At 41.2% G+C, this 25,242-nt stretch overlaps 1 protein-coding gene across 4 annotated transcripts in view; it reads left to right on the forward strand.

The window, feature by feature from the left end:
* The window catches only part of LOC147100335 (uncharacterized), a 120,957-nt gene that overhangs the window by 13,516 nt on the left and 82,199 nt on the right, over positions 1–25,242 (forward strand). For 3 of the 4 annotated variants that reach the window (XM_085967943.1, XM_085967942.1, XM_085967941.1), the window contains 9 exons: positions 3,556–3,638; positions 4,958–5,052; positions 5,768–5,830; positions 7,188–7,242; positions 11,171–11,336; positions 14,365–14,401; positions 14,592–14,784; positions 19,320–19,756; positions 22,007–22,121. In XM_085967943.1, the coding sequence (XP_085824069.1) occupies positions 3,556–3,638; positions 4,958–5,052; positions 5,768–5,830; positions 7,188–7,242; positions 11,171–11,336; positions 14,365–14,401; positions 14,592–14,784; positions 19,320–19,756; positions 22,007–22,121 (1,244 nt within the window). The remainder of the gene's footprint in view (positions 1–3,555; positions 3,639–4,957; positions 5,053–5,767; positions 5,831–7,187; positions 7,243–11,170; positions 11,337–14,364; positions 14,402–14,591; positions 14,785–19,319; positions 19,757–22,006; positions 22,122–25,242) is intronic. The other variant, XM_085967944.1, reaches the window with a different exon arrangement.

Here is a 25,242-nt window from a genome sequence, read left to right on the forward strand (position 1 = left end):
AGTGAATAACCAGAACAGGTCAGCAAAATGACAAAGCACCAGCAGGGGAGTGTGAATACAGGGACATCTTCTCTCAAGACAGTCCCTCGGAACCGAGGATGACTTGCTTCCACATTAAAAATGAGTTCTCAGGTGACTGATGAATCCAATGTGGGACCTACAGTCTTTGTCACAGGTGGGGCAGACGGTGGTTGAAGGGGCGGGTGGGTGGGGTGCTTGGGTTGACGTGCGCTCCTTGCGCTGCCTGCGCTTGGCTTCCACTTGCTCCCGGTGAAGAGACTCGAGGTGTTCGGCGCCTTCCCGGATGCTTCTCCTCCACTTTGTGCGGTCTTGGGCCAGGGACTCCCAGGTGTCGGTGGGGATGTTACACTTTTTCAAGGAGGCTTTGAGTGTGCCCTTGAAGCATTTTCCTCTGCCCACCATAGCTCGAGGCTGGCCAGTCAGCAGGGACGGGCAACGGCAACAAGGACTAATGAGCCATAGATGAGAGGGAAGATTTGGAAGCGGGGGAGGATGGATATCCAGCCACGGCTTACAGCTGGTTGGTTAGCACGGTGGAGAGCACAATGAACAGGCTGGCAAATCAGAGGGGGACGGTGGACGGCAGCAGCTTGCAAGGGACCCACCAGTGTACGAAAAGGCAATGATGGCGACCAGAGTTGGGCTGCCACTATATAGATGTCGTACCTGAAGATTTTTTGGTTGTTAAATAAATTAGAATTAATTTCCCTCCTCATTTCTCCCAAACCTGTGGGCTGATTCTCCGTATAGGCCAGGGAGAACATAGCAGAGATTGGCTTAAATAATTAAAAAAAAAAAAAAAAATCACTCTGCAGTGCCACCTTGTGGCTACAGACTCACGATTTTTACTTATATATTTTTTCCACCCCTTTGTTTTGGGTTTTCCCTCTCTTCACCCCCCCCCTTTTTTTTTTCTCTCTCCCACATGGCAGCTGTCTCTCATCCTGCCAGTACACTTCACACCTAATCTGAGCCGTCTTTTGTCTCCACTTGTCCTATTACCATCTCGTCTGGTTTTGAATACCTCTTAATGTCTCTCTACTTCTTTTGTTCTATCGCAGCCCTGCCTTCGATCTATTTCATTTCCTTTCCAGTTTTGAAAAAGGGTTCACCCGAAACGTCGACTCTAATTTCTCTCCACGGATGTTGCCTGGCCTGCTGAGTTTTTCCAGCATTTTCTGTTGTTATTTCACGAGTTTTTAAACTGTTTGGCACCACAGGCACTCACATTAATGAGAAGCTCCAATTTAGTGGCTATAGGTGTCACTAGAAAACCATAATGGGTAGGTGTGGACACATTTAAAATAGGGAATCCCATAGAGGTATTTACATCGGAGTTTCTAGTGGAAGATGAGACAAATGTACTGAATTTATTAACCCTGATATTCATCTTCAGGTGGCAAGCAACTGCTGTCATGGAGTGGTGGTACTCCTGTTGAGATTATTTTCACAAGCAACATATGTACTGAGTCATTTAAAAATGGCATGTAATTATTTAATGTACCATTAGCAACTGATCTTAATCAGTGAGGCAGAAATAGTTTTCCTATTTGTGTTACACAATTAGGCATCATGTGGAATCAATTACTGTGCTATCTTGAGTTGGAACAGCTGATTCAATGATACCGAACAGTTTACGATTTACTTCATGTTGGCTATTAGCTTGCTGTAGTGTAAGCTCAAATGAGACAGTCTAGTTTACAAAAACTCACCGCACAAATGTTGTAGCAGTAGCACTTTTTATTTATATGTATAGACTTGCAAGATTTTGTAATGGTGAGTTCCATTGTGCCTAATTTATAATACAGACAGGAAAGTAATCTTGCAACCATACTGTTATGAAGTTAATTGCACCAGCCCTAGCAATCTTCAGATTATGGTCTGGTACATCTTGTGTGTTGCTTGTCCAGAATTTGTTCTGTATCTTCTGAACATAAATTCACCAATGATGGAACTTTGTTTTTTCTTATCCCATATCAGTCTTAATCGTGAAAGCTTCCTGGAGGAAAAGGAAATCTATAGAAACTGGAGTGCACAAAACATGTTAATTTGATTTGCATGAGGGCATGCCTACATTGCGGTCTCTTCGATTAGACACAGAATGTTGTGGGGAACCATGAATAATGCAAATGGCTCACTGGTTCCATTATTTTCCTGGTAGTGTATCTGTAATGGTTTGAATTTTTCCAAATCCTACTTGTGTTCATATATCAGCTTGGCTCACTGGTAGCACTCTTGCCTTTTGCGTCTGAAGTTTGTGGGTTCAGGATCCACTCAAGAAGTTGAGCGCATAAGCTTGGCTGACACTTCAGCACAGGGCTGAGGAAGCGCTGTTGAAAGTACCACTTTTCAGATGGGACATTAAACCCATTTGGCTGTTCAGGTAGATGTTAAAGATGCCATGATTCAAGGAGGAGCTTTCCCAGTGTCTTGGTCAACATTTATCCGAAAACAAATATTGCCAGAACACATTAACTGGTCATTTAACTGATTGCTGTTGGTGGGTCCTTGATGTGAACAGATTAGCAACTGCAACGACATAACAATGGTGACTAAACTTCAAAACTAATGAATTGTCTGTAGAGCCTTTGGACGCCTTGAAAACATGAAAGACGCTATATAAATCCAAGTTTGTTCGTTCCTCCCACCTTTTCCATACAAAGAGCTTTCCTACAAGCCTACTTCTGAGGACATTTTTCTCTTTTTTTTTAAAAGAAATTTGATTCAGGTTTTAGTTAACCTGTTGAAATGTGAATTTGTTTTTCCATCTAATTTTTGAGATTTATTCAATTTGTGGCCTTTACTAGCAAACCTGATGGAAATACTTAATAAGGCAGTATGCTGTTAACAATCCCTTTTTAAATTATTGAGTGGTTATTAAAAAATTCTGATTTAATATTCATTCTGTTTTTATTTGTTAAATGTGTTCCAGTGGTGTACTGATGATTTCATAAGGGAACTGATTTGGAGGAGTCACTGAGTCCAATAGTGCAAGGGAGCTGAATTGATCCTTAAAGTTGAAATTACAAGATGACTGCAGCATTTGGGATAATTGACTGTACTGCTGGTAATTTAACTCCCTCGTGGTTGAGCTCAGTAACTCCTTATATGCAAAATTATCAAACTTAAACAAAAGATTAGAAGGGACAGACTTCCATCAAAAACAGTTGAACCCAAAAATCCAGATTGAACATTATAAGGGTAAGTATAGCTAGCGATGTTTAAATACTCTGTGGTACATGATAGTTACTAAAGCTCCTGACATCATGGAAATTTCATGCAGCAGGTTAAGGAGGAACAGTGTACGATGTAAGATAGAATGTTGTTCTGAAGTTTCACTTGATTTATCTGGGAGTGGGTGTTATGAGAAACTTTCAATCTCTTTTGTCGAGATTGGGTTGAGTCCATAAAAGAACAGATTCTCTTGATGTCAACAGCACTCACTGTTAAGCTAAGCTTTAGCAATTCAGGATCAAACTTGGTCCATGTTTCCTAGTTTAGCTGCAAATTCATGTTTTTTTTTTATTGTTGCAGATTTCAGTCTTATAAAGCAGTATTCTTTAGATCATAATGATCTGTTTGAGCAATTTGAAGATCAGTGCTTTCAGGAAGAGGAGGTAAGAGATTCAACTGGCTTTTTGTTGGAAGTAATAACTTAGCCCCACTTTGTAAAGTTTATATCAAGATGCTGTGAATTCAGAAATATGTTTCAGTTGTGAATTATTTTCTAATACTACAATTAGGAATGTAGAGAAACATAATTTTGGGAAGATGCATATTTTTCCAAACTAAAGTAGTTCCTTGAAACACGTAAAACACGTTATCAGTACAGCAGATTTTGGATCGTGCTGAAATTAAACTTCCCCATGGCAATTTCTATCCCACCCATGCAGACGGTAATGTTTGCAGACAGTAGAGGAGCAACATATCACTGAAACAAGCATCAATCACATTTCAGTCTCAAATAATCACAATTCCTTCATACTTAACAGAGAGCACCAGCAACTAATGTTGGAGTAGAAAAAATGTATTTTAAGGATGTATATTGAAGTATTCTTTGCTCATTTAAAGCGAAGGATGTTTTTCCTGGAGAATGAAATAATTTTTCACTTTTGGCATGCGTTCTTAACACCTTGCACTCCTTAATTCTAGTAATACAGGTTTGGTGCAGAATTAAGCTTCCTCAGCCATTTGCCTCATCACCAGCATCCTCATGGCCAATGTACAGAGTATTTTATATTGTGAGCTTGTAGCTTGCAAGCACTAGGTTTATACTCCCTAAAACTGATGTAAACACCTATAGGACCATTGCAGTCAACAGAGAGAGGAGACTTTCATCTAATTAGTCTGGGCTGGATTCAGAGTTTGGTTCGAGTGGTGAAAGATACAATCTACTCGCCCACTGTGCCTCTTGGTCCATTAGAAAATTCAAACTTAGTTAATTAAAATCTCACTCAATATATAATATACATATTTTCTAATATTTACTTTAAATGTATTCTAGGATGGAGCATGATCAACCTTTTTATGATCATTCTAAATTCCACTTATTTGGTATAACTGAATTGTTAACTTAGTCATGATCAGTGCTTTCAGTGGCCTTTGAGTTTTGCAAAAATTGGCAAAAGCTTCCTGGTTCATAAGCAAAAAACTATAAAGTTGCTTCAGATGTTCTTGCTATTCTGGAGCATTTCACCTCACATTAACCACTGCTACTAGACCATGAATTGTTTTATCCTTGTACTTCTGGATCTGTTTAATGTGACTGGTTCTTCATCTTCACACATTTCAACATAGTTTTGTAGCAAAATGCTGCCCAACAAGGACAGATTTGTAGAATCCCCTTTGTTTGATTTTCCATTAGGCCTTGAAAATTGACTAAAATTGAGGAGAGGGCTAGGGTTCCTAATGTCTTTAACTTTCTTTTTATGATCAGCAAGCAAAAATATTTCACGAACATTGGGAATCAGACATGAAAAAACAACATTATGAAGCAGCAGTGAAGTCTTTGAATGAAGCAATAAGAGTCTGGTAAATATTCCATGTTAAGGGTCCACGTACAAGGTGGGAAGTTTTTGCATATTTGTGAATGAGACTAATGAATTACAGTGGTAATGCAGTCATTTTTGTATCCTGGCTTGTGTGCACCAGAGGAATTTCATAGTACCCATCTGAAATTCCTCCAGTTATTGGCTTCTGTATAATATTTCTTGCATAATGTGCATTTGTACGGGTGAAGAGGTCCATGGTAGTAAAGATGTTTTATATTTGTGATTTCTTCAAATGGTGAGTTTGTGGTCTCAACGGAGACAATGTGGCTGTAGCGAGTTACTCCAGGTTGCTTTTCCAGATTTCTTTTACTGTCTGATCGTAGAGCATCATCAGCAGGTTTCTAGTCTCTTTCTGTTCTCCCTGGGCTAATGAAGGAAATGAGATACTACAGATGCCTGGAGCTCTTTCTCGCTTATGGTTTTTCCCCCCCTTTATTCCTGTATTCTATGACTCACGGGTGACTTGAACCTTTTGAAGCAACTTCACAAGACAAGTGATGTAGCCCAGCTTATCTATTAAAACATTAGATCGATATTAAAAATTCTGGGTTCTGTTTTCTTGCATCCATCATTCCAATTAAATGTTCTATTTGAATATGTTAGCACAAATTCCTGTGTTAGGTGAATTATGATTTTGTTGCATTCTGTAAAATGTTATGGTGTGGAGAAGTAATTTGTGTAAATTCTTGTTGCAGTGCATTTAATCACTTGCTGTATGAGAAGAGATCTTACTGCTATTTGCAGTTGTGTCAGTACAAGTAAGTTTGCACCTGTTCCTCTCTAAACATTGTTATTTTAACAAGGAAAGTAATTCTAGATAATGCATTACATTTGAAAAGCTTAGTCTTAGATATGTCACATGGGGTAATTTTTTTATTGACGTAACACTTGGGTGGGGGGAATGTATTTGAGGAGCTCTTCTCTGAAGCCCATAAGATATTCATGTCTTGCAAGATGTTAAGAGGATCAAGCAACGCCAGTCAGTGTATCTCTCGAGCACGGTTGCTACCATGTGTTCTTGTTCTATCTGATGATGTTTAATGCCAGATCAGAGCCAGTCTTCTCAAACATCTTGCAACTCAGGAACTTCTGGTTAATCTTGTTTTGAAATGTTTCAGTATCTGGCTGATTTTACACACAACTGCTGTGAATCAGTTTGCACTGACTATGCTGCCCAATAGATGTTACCAAATCGAACTTTTTGTTTAAAGTAAAACACAATTTTCACTGTCTTATCACTGATTTCAGTAAACATTGAGATTAAAAGTCCTGTTTTTATTCGGTCTAGAAACAGTCCAGATATTGTAATACTGTAGTGTTGAATGCTGGGCATACTCCTCAGAGAAATCACTGATGTCACTGCAGCGTATCCTCCTGACTTCTTCCTCTAGCTTGGACATCTGATTTTTATGATGGAATTGCTCAAGTACAGTTCCTAATTTTGTTTAATGGAATAACCACACTACATACCATTGGACTAAGTACTTCACTCTTGAGTACTTATTCACAATGGCTCCATGTCTGCCTGCAACTAAAGACTGAATAATAGTGGTGAAATTTTACAGCATCTGTTACATTGTAAGGCAACGTTTAGATTTTTAACATACTGTCGACGTATCAAATGTGTCACATTATTGCCCATTGGTCAATATAATCCTTACTTGCTGTCAGCAAAAATGTTCCCTCTTAAAAAGATAGAATTATGTTAAATGCTGTGACTCATTGGTAAAAGGCCTTGTATTCTTCCTGTGTATTTCTCTTCAGATTTTAAGAAATAAAATGTTCCCATTTACAGACAAAAGTGACTGGATTGACCCTTTCCTATTGTTCTCTTTTGGGAACCCTTGTCTAATTTCTCACTTGGAGAAATCATTAAAATATTCTTCCTTTAAATGTCTTTACTTAATAAATATTTATACAGCTTTGAGAGGTATGCTGCCTCAAGTAAGAATATAGAATTTCAAAATTAGTTTTGATAAGTAGCCATAACAAACCCAACCGGTTTGGATGCATTCATTTTAATCTCTTCATTATAATTACAGTATAATCTCTCTTATAATGTTGTATTTGTGCACTGTACATTTTGTTCATATTGTGCCACTTTATATTTGACAGAAAAGCATGGAGTGATGCCAAACGGTGCATTGTCCTGAGGCCTCATTCCATAGAGGTAGGTATAACAGCCATTTCAGTTGGTAATTGGATCTAATTGAGAGTTTCAGTTGATATCAACGTAAGTGCAAAACTTCAGTGGCATCTGAACCCTTTATGATTACTGCTTGGAAGTCACTCTTATATATGTCCTATATATATATTACAGGGAGTAGGCGTTAGGGAAGACAGTTTCTCACTCCTTTTCTTGGCGAGACTGTTGTGGCAAATGTTAGGATGCTATGTGTAGTTGCTTGATGACATCGTTACTGAAGCTTGCTAATTGTGATTTGCACTTCAAGCTTCCTAAGTGATGTCTACAGTGAGTACCAGGAAATAAATTATTAGGTGACAAATTTTCAGTTTCCTGTACTTGAGTTACTGAGACAAAAGTAATATAAGATTATGTTACAACCAGAAGTTGTTTGCTTTAACTATATGCATGTTTCCAATTGAATTATGTTTACTGTTGACGTATGCCCATAGAATTACCATATAGTTGCACGCTTACTGGTGTGTTTCAATCACCCTTGTAACCCTGTCCTTAGCTTTAAGTAGCCCAGGAATAGACATTTTGCTTCGAACTCTTGGGTATGACTGACATAATAAAACTCACTACTCACTTGGTTTGAGCTTAAAGCAAGGCTTTAATCAACTTGTTTCAGAACATGGAAGTCTAGTTGTATTTCACTAGCTCCTTGTCTTACAAAATGTCCCTGGAAAGCTGGGGCCAACGCCCGAGTATTTATACTCCTTGGACGGCGCCACCAGCTGGCCGTCCAGCGTTATTTCATAAATAGTTTCTTGATGATGAGATTTATAACAATGATGACTATGAAGTTCTGATAACGGTCACACGTATGAGAAGAGTTGTCTTGCATGGTGTCATTGGAGTGGAACTTCATGATGTCAGGTAGGAAGGCAAAATACACAAATGACAAACAACAGCCTGAAAGCAACCAGCAGTTCTAAAGCAAGGCAACAAAGGAAGACAGAGCCACCAATAAACAGACAAGTATTTTCCTATGGAAAAAGTTGGAATTGGGTAATTCAGTAGAATACACTACCACTCTAATCTGTTAAATCCCAAGCATTCTGATTGGTGCAGCTTTTCTTTTTAATTCTACAGATAAAAAGAAACAAAACTGCAACTCTGAAATCTGAAATAATACAGCAGTGCACAGTGGGTTTGAACAGATGGGATTAACATTTTGGGTGTAGTAGACCCTTCATCAAAACCCTTTAATTCTTTCCCTGGTTTAAAAATAAGTTGCTATAAGGCCATCCACTGTATATTTCTTAATATAATATAGCTTAGTGCAGGTTAGTGATCTGCAAGAAAGCAGTGAGTTTCTCACTCAGTTCTTAACTTTTTCTCACTGGGGACCAGGATGGTGGTGTGAGATCAGAGACAGCCTATCTTTTACATAGAAACATAGAAGATAGGAGCAGGAGTAGGCCATTTGGCCCCTCGAGCCTGCTCCGCCATTCAATGCGATCATGGCTGATCATCCAAATTGAGTACCCGGTCCCTGCTTTCTCCCCATAACCCTTGATCCCTTTAGCCTTAAGAAATATATCCAACTCCTTCTTGAATATATTTAATGAACTGGCCTCCACCGCCTTCTGTGGTAGAGAGTTCCACAGGTTCACCACTCTCTGGGTGAAGAAATTCCTCCTCATTTCTGTCCTAAATGGCCTACCCTTTATCCTTAGACTGTGTCCCCTGGTTCTGGACTCCCCGACCATCGGGAACATCCTTCCTGCATCTAGTCTGCCCAGTCCTGTCAGAATTTTATAAGTTTCAATGAGATCACCTCTCATTCTTCTAAACTCCAGCGAGTACAAGTCCAATCGACCCAATTTCTCCTCATACGTCATTCCTGCCATCCCAGGTATCAGCCTGGTGAATCTTCGCTGAACTCCTTCCATGGCAAGAACATCCTTCCTCCGATAAGGCGACCAAAACTGCACACAATACTCAAGGTGTGGCCTCACCAAGGCCCTGTACAACTGTAGCAAGACATCCTTGTTCCTGTACTCAAACCCTCTCGCTACGAAGGCCAACATACCATTTGCCTTCTTAACCGCCTGCTGCACCAGCATGCTTACCTTTAGCGACTGGTGCACAAGGACACCCAGGTCTCGTTGCACTTCCCCTTCTCCCAATCTATTGCCATTTAGACAATAATCTGCCTTCCTGTTTTTGCCACCAAAGTGGATAACCTCACATTTATCCAAGTTATATTGCATCTGCCATGTTTCTGCCCAATCACCCAACATGTCCAAATCATCCTGGAATTTCTCGACATCCTCCTCACAGCACACACGCCCACCCAGCTTTGTGTCGTCTGCAAATTTGGAGATATTACATCTAGTTCCCTTGTCCAGATCATTTTTTATATATATATTGTGAATAGCTGGGGTCCAAGGACCGATCCCTGCGGTACCCCACTAGTCACTGCCTGCCATTCGGAAAAAGACCCGTTTATTCCAACTCTGCTTTCTGTCTGCCGACCAGTTCTCTATCCAAGTCAATACCTTGCCCCCAATCCCATGTACCTTAACTTTACACGCTAATCTCTTATGCGGGACCTTATCGAAGGCCTTCTGAAAGTCCAGATACACCACATCCACTGGTTCTCCCTTATCTATTTTACCAGTTACATCCTCAAAAAATTCCAGTAGATTAGTCAAGCACGATTTACCTTTTGTGAATCCATGTTGACTTTGTCCGATCCTGTCACTGTTTTCCAAGTGCTCTGCTATTACATCTTTTATAATGGACTCTAGCATTTTCCCCACTGCCGATGTCAGGCTTACCGGTCTGTAATTCCCCGTTTTCTCTCTACCACCTTTTTTGAATAGTGGGGTTACATTAGCTACCCTCCAATCCATGGGTACTGTTCCAGATTCCATCGAATGTTGGAAGATGATCAGCAATGCATCTACTATTTCTAGGGCCACTTCCTTAAGTACCCTAGGATGTAGATTATCAGGCCCTGGGGATTTATCGGCTTTCAGTCCCATCAATTTCCCTAACACCATTTCCCTACAAATACTGATTTCTTTCAGTTCCACCTTTTCATCAGACCCTATGTTCCCTGGCATCTCTGGGAGGTTATTTGTGTCCTCCTTTGTGAAGACAGAACCAAAATATGTATTTAGTTGGTCTGCCATTTCTTTGTTCCCCATTATAAATTCCCCTGATTTTATTTACAAAACCACTCCAAGTAATTGGGACTAGCATGAAATACAGAATGAGGAAAGATTGGAAAGAAAGAACAAACTTGGTCGCGATTTGCGACCGGCGCTATGGGGGGGGGCGCGACCCAATATCGTGTTCGGGGCGGTAGTGGGGCGCTGTGCACACCAATGACGTCATCGGTGGCGGCGCAGCGCTACAGGCTAACGCCGCCATTAGCGTCCCTCTAAATTTCGCGGGAGGCGTGGCCAGTGGCGCTAAACCCACTAGGTGCCCTCTTTAGGCACTAACTGGTGGCGCAGCCCACCAAATTTCTAGGCCTCTGTGTTTTGGGGGAATATTGAAAAGAGCTGTAAATTGATAGTTTGTTTTTGGCACAAAACTCGATTTTGTATCTTCAATATTTGTAACTTGCAGAAGAACTGCTGGTATGTTTGTTGACAGGGCCACTGTTAATGGACTTGATATCATTCATATAGATGCTTTTTTCCATTCAGCACTGCTGCCCATTGTAAATTCTGAGATTCTAAAATATGTGCGCATTGGACTTTTTGTCTGTGTAATAGGTTGGAACAAAGTTTTGTACCTATATTAGCTATATGTGACCAGAATGATCAAATAGGACATATCAGCAGCAATTTGCTTATCTCCAGTTTTCACGTATTTGTGTAATAACAGAATTAAAAAGCACATTTGTTAACTTCAATTCCACTTTTTAATATTGTTTTTCTCTCCCTTTTAGGGCCATTATCTATTTGCAGGAGCACTATGTGGAAAAGGCTGGTATACTCGTGCTTTGAAGGCCAATTCTTTGGCAGTTCAAGTATGTCAGTGGAAAGGGCTGAATGTGAAGGGTTTGACAGAACAACGAGAACTGATCCAAACGGAACAAATACTTTCATCAAGAGGTTAGTGCAGACCCCTTTTGTACTTGATGTGCCTATTTACTTAGACAATTCCAAAGAAATTGTAATACTTTATTTTGAGGCAACGTGAACATCTAGACACTTAACAAGTCTTAACACCATTGTCCCTAAATCTTGTTCTAAAAATACTAATTTATTGTTACAGTGCCAATAACCTGTTGCAAGAAATGGAAGCAGTCAAAGCAATCCTGGTGTCAGCATTCTGGCAACTACCTGACGTGCGCTTTTGTTAGTGAAATATTATTGGTAGGGTGGGGGCTGGAAAACTTTGGGGAAGGGAATTTAAACTTGCAAATTTTTAATTCATTTTATGATTCAAAAAATATTTATTACTACTACTATTGTATAGAATTAACAGAAACTAACGCTATTTCTTCATGTTCACTGTTCCCTGGATAAAATCTTATTGCATCTGCTATTTTTTAAAGAATTAAATGTATGAAATGATCTCAAGTTTAACTTGTACTGCATCTGAAGTACAGCAATGGTGGGGTGAGCCCACCTTTTCAAGCTGATTTTGATACTAGTAAGCTTCTGATTTCTCAAATCTGCAGTGGTGTTCTCATGTTTTAAACTGGTGTAAAAGATTATGACATACAAACAACAGGATAAATCTAACGTGACCAATTACTGCCCTATCAGCCTCCACCCAATGATCAATAAACTGGAAGGAGTCGTCATTAGTGCCATCAGGTGAAAACCTACTCCGCAATAACCTACTCCCGGGTGCTCAGTTTGAATTTCGCCAGAAACACTTGGGTCTGGGCCCAATGGTCATGTGTGAGTCCTGAAGTGTTTTAGTTCTTTTAAGAAGAAAAAAAATCATACACAAGGAGGTCTAGTTCATAAAAATCTTTTTGGGGGGAGGGGAGAGACAATGGGCTCGAATTTCCAAGCCCGTGGAGGCGGGAGTGGTGGGAAAATTGCAAAATCGGGGGGCAGGAACCCATCCTGCCCCCAACCTGCCTCCATGCCAATGTCCCAGGAGGCGGGTATCTGACCTGTGCTGGGAGCCACCTCCCCGAGACGGGAAGGGGATTAGTGCCAATTAACTGCCTGTTAACAGGCAGTTTTTTGCCTAATCCCTATTTTTAGCCCTGAAGTGTGGGCTTCCCAACGGCTCCGAACCACACCAAGTTAGCGAGGCGGACCGTTGGTCTGAAGGGGTTGGAGGGGTCGAGATGTCCGTTGTGCAGGTGAGTGATGGGTGCATGTGTGCAGAGGTAAGTGTGTGAGGTGAGTGTAAAGTGTTTTAATAAGATTTACTCACCTTTACTTTCTCCTGCAGGCTTCCATCCTTCAGTCCTCGGGAGTCCCTCAGTTCACTGACACAGAAAGCAGAATGGCCGCTGAACTGTCAAAAGCTGCAGCCTCTGCTTTCTGGTCTGGAGAGTCTGAGTAGAAGGACTCAAGTTAGAAGACAGATTGTCAGTGTTTGACAGCTTCACAGAGCTGTCAAACGCTGATTTTTCATCTGTCAAAAGCTCTTGACAGATGAAATGTCAATCGCCGACGTCACCAGTAACCAGGTTTCCCTTAATTGGCCTGCTGAGCCCGCTGGGCGGGCTTAACAAGGTCAATCAAGGGAAAATAGCGTGGGTTGGCCACAAGTCGATGGAGGCGGGACTACAGCCCAAAAAGTGGGAGTCCCGCCTCCAAAAGCTCCCTGTTGACAAAATCCAGCCCAATGTTTTTTATTCGTTTATGGGATGTGGCCATCACTGGCAAGGCCAGCATTTATTGCCTATCCCTAATTGCCCTCGAGAAGGTGGTGGTGAGCCGCCGCCTTGAACTGTTGCAGTGCGTGTGGTGAAGGTACTCCCCACAGCGCTGTTAGGGAGGGAGTTCCAGAATTTTGACCCAGCGACGATGAAGGAATGGCGATATATTTCCAAGTCAGCATAGTGTGTGACTTGGAGGGGAACTTGAATGTGGTTGTGTTCCCATGTGCCTGCTGCCCTTGTCCTTCTAGGCAGCAGAGGTCTGGGGAGAAAGCAGGGACCGGGTACTGAATTTGGATGATCAGCCATGATCGCATTGAATGGCGGAGCAGGCTCGGGGGGCCGAATGGCCTACTCCTGCTCCTATCTTCTATGTTTCTATCGGTCGTGGGTTTGGGAGGTGCTGCCAAAGAAGCCTTGGCGAGTTGCTGCAGTGTATCTTGTTGATGGTAAACATTTCAGCCACGGTATGCCGGTAGTGGAGTGAGTGAATGTTTGAGGTGGTGGATGGGGTGCCAATCAAGCGGGTTGCTTTGTCCTGGATGGTGTCGAGCTTCTTGAGTGTTGTTGGAGCTGCACTCACCCAGGCAAGTGGAGAGTATTCCATCACACTCCTGACTTGTGCCTTGTAGATGTGGAAAGGCTTTTGGGAGTCAGGAGGTGAGACACTCGCTGCAGAATACCGAGTCTCTGACCTCTTGTTGCCACAGCATTTATGTGGCTGGTCCAGTTAAGTTTCTGGTCAATAGTGACCCCCACGATGTTGATGGTGGGGGATTCGGCGATGGTAATGCCGTTGAATGTCAAGGGGCGGTGGTTAGACACTCGCTCGTTGGAAATAGTCATTGCCTGGCACTTGTGTGGCGCGAATGTTACCTGCCACTTATCAGCCCAAGCCTCAACGTCGTCCAGGTCTTGCTGCATACGGGCATGGACTGCTTCATTATCTGAGGAGTTGTGAATGGCATTGAACACTGTGCAGTCATCAGCCTTATGTTGGAGGGAAGTTCATTGATGAAGCAGCTGAAGATGGTTGGGCCTAGGACACTGCCCTGAGGAACTCCTGCAACGATGTCCTGGGGCTGTGATGATTGACCTTCAATCACCACGACAATAGGAATGTTAATTGCAGTTATACCAGGCAGACCTAAACATTGAACATTAATGAAAACTAAGGCCACTGTACAAAGTAATTATTTCACCATGTTTGAGGGCTGAAATTTTAATGCAGAATTTAATATTCAGATCTGTGTTGTACTTGAAAGTATTTTCTGTTTTTTTATTTTCAGAAAAACATATTGGGAAATGGGAAAGAGACGACATCAGGTAAAATATATTAAAATTATTGCTTTCCCTGAATTCAGTTAATCATCTGTCATAATAAGTTTTTTAAAAAGCCAAACTGAATAATTATTCAAAAAATAAAGATGTTTTTCTGTTTGCTGGTTAAATGTTGAGAGCTTTTAATCTGAAAAACTCATAAGACTAATGTTGGGAAAACCCTGTCTACGTACAGTTTGAAAGAATATAGCTCTGATTCTGAGAGTTCTACAGTTGAAGAGGATGATGATGAGGAGGAAGGTGATGAATCTAGTGAAGATGATGATGATGTGATCCCTACAGTAGAAGCTGCGGATGTTTGGGTGAAAAATACCAAATATAACATGCATTCTATTCAGGAGCAAAATGAGCAAACTCTAAATTTGGATGTAAGTAAACAATATATCCCTAATGTCCTGTTTAATTTGATGAGGCAGTTAAATTTTTCCCCAAAAAATCTTTATGAAACTTTATCCTACACAATGTTGTCTGGTTTTGCGCTGTTATTTTGGTCAGGTTACACAGCAATACATGTTGATCAGATTTTAATCGTTCCTGTAATACCGCATAGAACATAACTGTTAGCAAAACAGACACATAATAACGAGGGGTAATTTTTCTCACTAACTAAAATGTACAGCAGCACTGTACTTGAGAAATCATATTACTTACCTTAAGTTGTTGCACCTGCAGTTATTTTGCTTTGTGGCTGAAAGAGTGAATTAATAGTTTGCATTATTTCTGTGAATTAATAGTTTGCATTATTTCTGTGATCTTCAGTTGCCCCCACCCTACTCTTGTGCCTAACGCTTCATGGGTTTACTTTTTGGTCTAGTAGAAAAATGGTGACCATTTTGTACGGTGATTGAAGGGTTATTCTCATTTAATGGCACAACAGATATATGTGGATATAAAACTCGTGAAAGTAGTCATTTGTATTTAGGCAGCCAATTCTGACGTCCTGCTCACTTCAACATTATCATATGTGCAAACCATATCTGAAGAGTTGTTTGAGCTGAAGTGCCAATTTGGAGCACAACATTTTTCTGAAAGGTTGCTCTGGATTAATGGGATAGAATGTTCGCACTGAGACTTTGGCATGTGAACAGCGGAATCTGAATTTGAGCAGCCAAACTTCTATACTGCTCTCCGCTTTTTACTGCAGTTCCTGAAGATGCACTTGTGGAGGGAGATCTCTAATTGAGACTGACAACAGTATTTCTCCTGCATGGATGAAATTAAGTGCTGTTGGGTACATCGTTTGTTTGGGAGCAGGGAAGACTTTTGTAACTTACAGATGGAATAAAGTAAGGTTTGCTGCATATTTGTCGTGAAATGATCACTTTGTGTATGTGACTTTTGTTACTCGGGAAGATAAATAAAGACCCTGAAGTTCCTCTCGTCTCTCCCACCACTGTTGCAGCATTCAAATATCTCTTAAATATCGCCTCTCCTAGAAACCCACTCCATATGCTAACATTTTGTGAAGAACTTCTTGACTTCCATCCTAAATTTGTCTTTTACTAGTGTCCCCTTGTCCTACTGTCAGTTTAGCATGAACTAATGTTTTTTTTTTCAATGCTGTTTACCAATTTATATAGTTCCAAGATCACTTCTCAGTCACCTCCCTTTATTGGCACCATGTTAGCCTGTTTCCAATACACTAGTCACTTCCCAGTACTCTGAGATAAATACCGTTTATCCCTGATTTGAGCCCTTCAAGCCTGTCTAGGACAGCGTGAGTATTGGCGACAAAATAACAGTCAGTAACCGTACTGATACTGTGTTTATATACTGGCCATTTTTATAAAATACAGCAAGAGTAATTGTCAGATTTATTGCTTCCGGCAGGGAGGCTGGCCCGCCAGGAATGCATTGCAGAGGTTAGCGCCTCATTTTCTCCTCATTAATATAAATGATTAGAAAACCATGTGCTGCGTGCACCCAAATTTGTGAAATGAGTTCCTGTTGCTTGAGGCTGCCTGCCAGGAGTGCAAAGTCAGAAAATGAACTCCGTAGTTTCATTGGGGGATTATTAAAAGTGCAGGGTGTGTCACCACTGTTCACTTTATCAGGAGCTGAACTTTCCCAGCTATTCTCTCCAGCCATGACTTGCTACCGTATTGGGTGGAAATCCTCTTTGCAGAAGGTGAGCTATTAAATTTATGGGCTGTTTCATCTCTGCATATTCACAGTTCGTGGGACAAGTGTGAATATTTTGTTTCATGGCTTTCTACAAATATTAAAGTTGTGAGCTGTCAAATCTGAACAGAGAAAATTGTGCTTTTTGCCATTTTTATTTCTGTACAGAAGATCGTAAGTGCCACCATTGTAAAATGCCTAGATACAGCGGATTTATTTCAATTGGAAATGGAACATTTGTTTGCCAAATATAACTACTGTCATTGTGCCTCACTCACAACACTGTTCACAGTTCATGCCATTATGCATCTCTAGGTAAAAGAATCCCAAGAAATTATAAACAAATGCACTCATGAATATATTTCTGAATTCCAGTGTTCTAGTAGGAACATCACATGGTTAAGCCACATCAAAACCTATATTTTCGGCCGTGCTTTTGGTAATTTCTTCCAACTAGCTTAGCATCTGTTTCTCCTCTTGAGGGATATGCTATACTAAATGAGCTGTATAAATTCATGTTGTAACTATGTTAATCATCAGTTATGAGCCCAGTAAAGTATCATACTCCTAAGAAGTCCTATTCCTGCCAAAAGTCTTCCATCAAATGCGATTTGAAAATCACAGGTTTAATAGTTAATTTACAATCAAAGAAGGATCTTATAGCAGCATCAATCAGGAATAATGAGTGAAAGCAAGTCAGCTTTACAATCACACTGTAAATTAACCGCACAGCAGCTTATGTTAATACATCATCACAAGTCGTGAGGAAGGGGGTTAAATTTGTTGCAGTTGGCAAGTATCTGTACAATAATGGAGTTGAACACTTTTATGTAAAAAAGGCATTTTTTAAAGTATGATGTCTGGCTCCATCTTCTGTCTTAGTTGGTCATTACAGCCAATTTTGTTGAAGGAAAAATACATGTCCCTGAGGTGCCACTTCCAGAGGAATTTGTCTCCCTCTCCCACCCTACTGATGACCTAGATAAGTGAGCAAATGCATAAAATGGTGTGTTAGTGAGACGTACAGACTGAGAAGGTCACTGGTTCAATCCCTAGCCTGTGCTGAATTAGCCGATCTCAGCCTTGGGGTAACGACCCTTTCTGCTGTGTTTCAGTGACCTGCTGCAAATGCATCTTCTTGAATCCATGTCAGGCAATCTGTCCAGTAAAGTTAGGTGCTGCCAAATCGAGGTCCATGCATATAAAGAAGACCCAGATGTGTCAGCATTTACTTTCCAAAGACATACCAGAAATATTCAGCTTCTTGTTGTCAGATCTTCACGGATGTCACGGCTGTTTTTTTACACCTTGGTCCATATCTGTGATGGTAATCACCAATGAGTGTACATGCTGCTGTAATAAGAGTCACTTCATTGCATAAAACCCCTATCACTGCAGCATTAACACCCACGGGCATTATGCATTCCAACAAAGTGCTGACTCTCAGTATCTTGTATCACTAATGTGAAAAATATAGTTTTATTTTTTTTTAAAACTACTATTGGAATCGTGTCTCAATATTAAATTAGGGTGTGATAAAGCCCGAGCCATCCTAACCATATTACTCCAGTTCATTGAGGACATGACTGCAGTGGCTAAAGAAGGCGGCCCCCCAGACCTTCTCGAGCAACTAGGGATGAACAATAAATGTTGGCCTTGTCAACGACATCCCAATAATGAATATTAAAAAAAAGATGGTGATGCCGTTTACAATGCGGGCTCATAGTTTTAAGTATGCCTGTAGAACTGTACCACAGCTTGAGTAACTGCCTTTAGGCGAGTAGGGAGAGGGAAGAAGAAGAAAAAAGTAGATTTCACTTGGGTGGATAAAATACTTTGGCCTAGAAATTAGGTATGGCCCCGCCAGCTCAGTTGCGCCCAAAAGTTTGCGCGGAGCCCGTTGCGCCCGCCAGAAATTCACTTTTAGCACCCCAAGTCAGAACCGGGCGCTGTTCCAGGGTGTGCCCGCCTCCGCTTGGGGCGCTGAAAGTGAATTTCAGCGCTCCAGCTGCCGCTGCGCCACCCGATGCGGTGCGGCAGGCTGGGGTACTGCAGGCCTCCTCCTTCTCTTAAGGAGGAGCTGCCTGCAGCCGTGAGATCGCCGCTGGATTCTGCCGGCAAATGAGCCCGGCACCACGGAGAAGTGCCGGGCTCGCGGGAATCAGCCACCAATGCCGCGCGGGGGGTGGTGTAGGAGGCCGGGGAGGGAGGTGCGGGCAGGCGGCCGCCGAAAAAGCGGCCGGCCGCACCTCCACCTTTATGCGCCCCACTAACGCTGCATGAAGGCCGTGTTTCATGAACGTTGTTTGCGGCCGCTGCGGAAGAGGCGGCTGCAACTGAATATGGGCGTCGGGGCGGAACCGGGGCGCTGCGCACACCGATGACGTCCTCGGTGCCGGCGCAGCGCTACCGGCTACCGCCGCCATTAACGCTGCACTCAATTTCCGCGCTACCAACCCCGCCGGCGCAGAAGACCTCTTTAGGCGCTAAGTGGGCGCAAGGCCCACTGAATTTCTAGGCCTTTAACTATTATTGCAACAAAGAGCTGATGCAGGTACAGTCGGCCAAATGGCCTCCTCCTGCACTGTAAGCTTCTTTGATTCTATTTAAGGTATAATTTTGGATAAAATATTTTTAGTTGGATTCAGTTCATGTTGGACTTTTATTAAAATTAGATAATTAACTTGTATCTTGTCTTTGGCTTGAAACCACATATGTTGAATTACGTATTATTTAAAAAGCTACCTTTAAAATAATAAGACTTTTGACTTTATTTTTACAGATTCCTTTCTTGTCAATGAACTTCAAAGCTAGCAGCTCGGAGTCTGAAAATGATAGTCTGGACAGGTTAAACCAAGGTCAGGAATCAAAGATGTCATCTGAAAGTGATAATTCAGAATCAGAGTCAGACTCCAGTTTGAAACAGAACCAAAGAGATGTTGAAATTCCATGTAATTCTGTGGAATCTGACAACCTGGAAGAAACTGTATCTGCATTTGTAACAAAAACATCATCCTTTCCCTCTGCGGATCTTGGACAAGTGGCACCCTTACCTTCTACGGATCCTGGAAAAGCTGCGTCCTCACCTACAGATCCTGGAAAAGCTGCGTCCTCACCTACAGATCCTGCAGAAGCTGCATCATTACCATCTACAGATCTTAGAAAGGACATGTTATCACCCTCTGTATCCTCAGTAGCACATCGATCATCTTATGAAAGGTAAGGTATTCAAACTGAACATTTTGTAAGAATTATTTACCTCTCCAGCAGCCAATTTTTAATCTATGTTGTGGAGATGTCTTTTTTGAAGACAAAAATGCTGCCGTAAGATTTTGGGTGCTTCACTAGCTTTTCACCAATCTTTGTACATAATTCCTCCATGAAACACAGAGGGGCCTCAATTTGTTAATGTCCTAAACAGGGCAGAATTCCAGTGGCACACAACGAAGACATGCCAGAATGGAGAGGCCTGAGGAATAAACTTAATGTGCCTTTGGGCCTCGCCATTGTAATCCAGGCTGGTTGTGGGCTCCAACCTGGCTCCCTGACACAGCTCACTTGTCTGGTCCTTAGCAATTTCGGCCAGTGTCGTGGCCATGGGTGGGGGGGGGCAGTGTAATTGGATCGGGAAATGGTGGGCCAGCAGCAGTTGCAGTTGTTTTGTGGAACCAGAAGGTGCATTCCTGCTCCTACCAACTCAGCAAAGTAAACAACATTTTGAGTTTTGTCGCCTTTTTTGAGTAGCCAACAATGGTCCCTGGTCAGGCAGCTCGAGACCTGGGAATACTAGTCAGAGCTTGTGCATCGCAAATTTCAATTAGATTAATTTAGTCTGGGTCTGAAATTGGCACAGGAACCTCAATTCAATATTAATTTAGTAGTCTGGGTCTGAAATTGGCACAGGAACCTCAATTCAGTATTGAAATGAGGCCTGCGCTTATTTCAGGTGGTCGCCAGAACCACTTAAAAAAAATGCCCTGACCAGTTTAGCAGTGGCCCATGCAGATTGGGTCTCTGCAAGCACAATGAACCTGTGTAAATATTCTATACTTGGACATTACCTGTCATTCTGATAACTTCAGTTATTATTGGATAATTACTGAAATTCATCATTCTTATTTCCTTTAAATATAATTGATGTAAATTTTTCCTGCATATAGTTATTTCTTTATAAATAATAACTTTTGACCATGCTTTAAGATTGAACCAGAATTCGAAGTAATTTTCTTCCTATTTGATATTCCAAAGAGGAGCTTTACATTTTGTATTTATATTTATGTGCTTACAAATTTAACCCTGTTAAATATTGCACCATACTCCATACTTGAAAGAAAGAACTTGCATTTATACAGTGCCTTTGATGACCTCAGGACATCCCAAAGCACTTTACAGCCAATTAAGTATTTTTGAATTGTAGCCACTGTTGTAATTTAGGAAACACAGCAGCCAAATTGCGCTTGAGGGCGTCCTGAGGTTGTGAAAGCTGCTACATACAGGAAACTTTCGATTATCCAGCCCCTAAATAACCGGAACGCTCTATCCACCGGCAAAATTCAGGAGTCGGTTCAGGTAACTTTTTTTACTTTTAGTTTTTTCACTCATTTGTTGCTGTGCAAGGGTGTAGCTGTTGCTAAGCTACAGAGACGCTTGCAATTTGTGCCGATTGTTTTGAAGCAAGCAACAGGGTTTGTTGCTTTATACGGAGCGCTGAGCTCCGTATCTTTTACTATAGTGTTCGGTTATCCGGAATTGTTGATGAACCAGCAACACGTCGGTCCTGTCCGTGCCGGATACCAGAAAGTTTCCTGTAAATGCAAGTCTTTTTTCTTGTGTGAGTCTAATCACTGGGTGTGGGCAGGCAATTCTACCATAAGGGTGTTGGACCCAAGCCCAATCCTGTCCTCACCTGGTGTCCACATATGAATTAGAAGCAGGTTGCTGGCTGATTTGTGGTTTTTTTTTTTAAACACTCGCATCCTTGCCCAGTGGCACTGAGATCAATTGTAACAGCCTACTGATGCGCCGGCTGCGATCAGCTAACTCCGCTCAAACTGGGGATTGAACTGGAATGGTTGCATTTCACATTTAATAGTGCCAAGTGGGGAAGTGACTTCATCAGGTTAAACTTAATGACATATGAAGTTTAAAATGGCTAGTCAAAATTTCCATATACTTTTAAGTTATTATAACTTAAAGTTTGTTTTTTTATGTAAAAGATGAGGACCCAGTGTTTGTCTCATTCCCATAAGTCAGTTTAAAACTGAGAGAGCCTGGAAACGAGCACTTTTTACTGTCAAATCATAACAATCCAAATCATTAGCATATTTATTGTACTAGGTTTTTGTGATTTAAAAAAAAAAAAAAAAAATTCCTTCCAAAAAGCTGTATCGTCATCAATCATGATGAAATAATAAATGTAATTAATTTTGACGTAAAACAGAAGTGCTTGTCACGTTCTTTATATTACAGTGGTCTAATGCCTGAGGAAATGGACCAAGTAAGCAGCGAGAGCAAGCAGCATATGTTGTACATTGCCAAGAAAGTGCATCAGGAAGAGCAAAACAAATTGGAAGTGAGTTCAGAGGTAGGAACAGTAAGAAAATAATACTTAGCGAGAATGTGTGTGAAATTCTTAAAAAGTGAAGGTATTTGATTTGTATTTTTCACTTTCAAGACACAGCAGGCTTACTTGAGATTCTATATTAGTAGTGATTTTGAGTTGAACCCCAAATTTGTCAAAATTGCTGTGACCGATAATTTATTTGAACTTACAGGTCTGGATTTTTATTGAGGTATGTAGGAGGCGGGACTACAACTTTCAAGGTTGTAGTCCCGCCTCCATCGAGTTGTGGCCAACCCACGCGATTTTCATTTGATTGACCTTTGTTGAGTCCGCCCAGCGGGCTCAGCAGGCCAATTAAGGGCCACCCGGCAACAGGTGACATCACAGATTGACGTTTCATCTGTCAAGAGCTTTTGACAGATGAAATATCAGCGTTTCACAGCTATTTGAAGTTGTCAAACACTGACAAGCTGTACTCTAAGTTAATTCCTTCCTCTCAGGATGATTTACAGATCTCTCTGGAACAGAAAGCTGAATGCTGTAGATTTTGACAGCTCGTGGCCATTTTGCTTTCTGTGCCGGTGAGATGAGGGACTCCCGAGACCTGAAGGAAGGAAGGCTGTAAAGGTAAGTACATGTAAGTAAAACTTCTTTAAACACTTTACACACACCAAACACACTTACCTCTGCACTCATGCACCCATCACTCACCTGAACACCAGACATCTCGACCCCTCCAAGCCCTTCATCCCGACGGCCCGCCTCACTAACTTGGCGTAGTTTGGAGCCGTCGGGAATCCCACACTTCACCAATAAAAATAGGGATTAGGCTAAAAACTGCATGTTAACTACCTGTTAACAGGCAGTTAATTGGCACTAATCCCCTTCCCGCCTCAGGGAGACGGGTCCCAGCGCAGGTCGGGTACCCGCCTCCTTTGAAATTGGCATGGAGGCGGGATGGGTTCGTGCCCCCCGATTTCAAGATTTTAACCCCCCACACGCCTCCAATCCTGCCTCCACGGCTCAATGAAAATCCTGCCCACAGAGTTTGTTTGGTTTCTGACACGTAGGGTATAAGTGACATAATTTGCTATATGGCAGAAAATCATTCCGTTCTTGTTGCTGTTTTAAGTTTGTGTTCAGGTTCTACGCAGAACTTTAATAAGATGAGAAAACATGACGTAGAATTAAAAGATTAGAAACAATTGAGAATAGTTTTCTGTAATATTTAAAGCTTGGTACAGAGGCCTTTTTGATATATGTAACATAACTATAAACTATTGGAATCTTTAATCATTACTTGTTAGCTTGTTTCTGCTATAAATTTGTTTGTTAAAAACCGGTATAAAAATGTTCAGAATCCATTTATATAGTGCAAGAGGAGTCCTGTTATAAACTGTACTGAAGACATCTGTACTGTTGAGAGATGTAGCTGGAGCAGGTATAATAATCACAGCAGTGGGATTTTATTTTTTTAACCAACTCTGAGCAGAAAATGTAGCAAAGAGCCATGAGTTTAAATCATTTTTTAAGGTTAGAACTAACACTGATCCTGTTTCCAATAGCCAGTCAAGGGGAAGGAAAGCCTGGCGGCAATTCTTTCTGTTGAAAGTAGTATTCCAAGCTTTATCTGAAAACAAATAAATATTGTTGAATTTGCAGCCCAATGGAGACTGGCCATTTTCAGGCTCTTTTTGAAGTCCCTCCAAAAACATCAGTTATATGTGGAGAGAAACTGTCTGCATTTTGGAGTAGCTTATTTTTTATTTCAGGGGACTTGGAATACTATACAGTCCTTTAAACCACATTGTAACTGTTGGCCTGGAAATCTCTTTACCGGCTCTGCTTCTGGCTACTACCCAGTCAGTAGTTTGATTTTCTGGGTGATTCCAGATCGACTTTCAGACCACTGCAAGCTTTCAACTCCTCACCGAAATGAATGGAGCTGCTCTCAGGGTCCAAGCAATTCTCCCTGTAGTTAATAGCACTGAAATGGGCCTGAAGGTAAGGAAACCCAAAATGGTGGGTCTCCACTGGACAGCAGATTTTAATGAAAATACAACAGAAAATGTTGGAAAAACTCAGCAGGCCAGGCAACATCCGTGGAGAGAAATTAGAGTCGACGTTTCGGGTCAAAACCCTTTTTCAAAACTGGAAAGGAAATGAAATAGATCGAAAGGCAGGGCTGGGAGAGAACAAAAGAAGTGAAGAGACATTAAGAGGTATTCAAAACCAGACGAGATGGTGAAGATAGTTAAAAGAATAAATTCACCTATTTACAGATTTGTACAGAAAATACTTATCCCCTAGAGTCTCCTTCTCTGTTAATTACTGGAAAGTGGATTTTATTTGTCAATTATTCACTCTCCTTGATTCCATGTGAATCAATTACCTGCAGATCAGCTTTTCTACAGGTAAAACAATTTTGATTGCAAACAACTACGTGTATTTTTTTTGCTCTTCTCTGCTTACTGGAAATTGCATTAACTCTGCCTGTACCATGTGATGATATGTAGCTTTTCTTTTTTTATCTTCAGATCTGTATGCATTCTGCCTGGTTCTTGCACCCGCTTTGTCTCAGTGCTTCTAAATTTATTCTGTACATATATAAAGTGTGTGTGTGTGTTTTTAAATTGGCATAAAGTAAATAAAAAGCCTGCTGTTTGTCGTATCGAAAGCCAATGCGTGTACTCACCATGGAAGGGACTTTGTTTTAGCTGCATAGTTTTATGGAAAATCATATTTGGTTAATGCCTTTTATCTAAAGAACGTTTAAAAACCGATCTTAACCTCAATGTTATCAATTTGTTGTATCACCAGACATTTTATATAAACGTATGTTGGGATTTGTTACAAACAAGTTGTTTGTGGCTTGATGTCTAATTCTTATGAACTGCACAAGTTGCAAAGTAACTCTTACTAAAAAAAAAAAAAAATACAGATGCTGTCAATTTACAGCAAGAATTCTGCAAATTTAGCTTGTGAGAGTTGCTGTCACCAACAGAAGTTTGTGGCTCTTGAGAAGGAGAGCTATCTGGAAACGGGTTGTACCCTTTCACAACTAGGCTCTGAATGAAGACCACAGAAACCTGAGGCCACCGCATGCAGTTTTTACTACAGAGATCTGTACAACATGATACTC

This window comes from Somniosus microcephalus, chromosome 26 (assembly GCF_052327205.1).
Source record: "Somniosus microcephalus isolate GS21.2 chromosome 26, FLI_Smic_1.0, whole genome shotgun sequence".
Classification (NCBI taxonomy): Eukaryota; Metazoa; Chordata; class Chondrichthyes; order Squaliformes; family Somniosidae; genus Somniosus; species Somniosus microcephalus.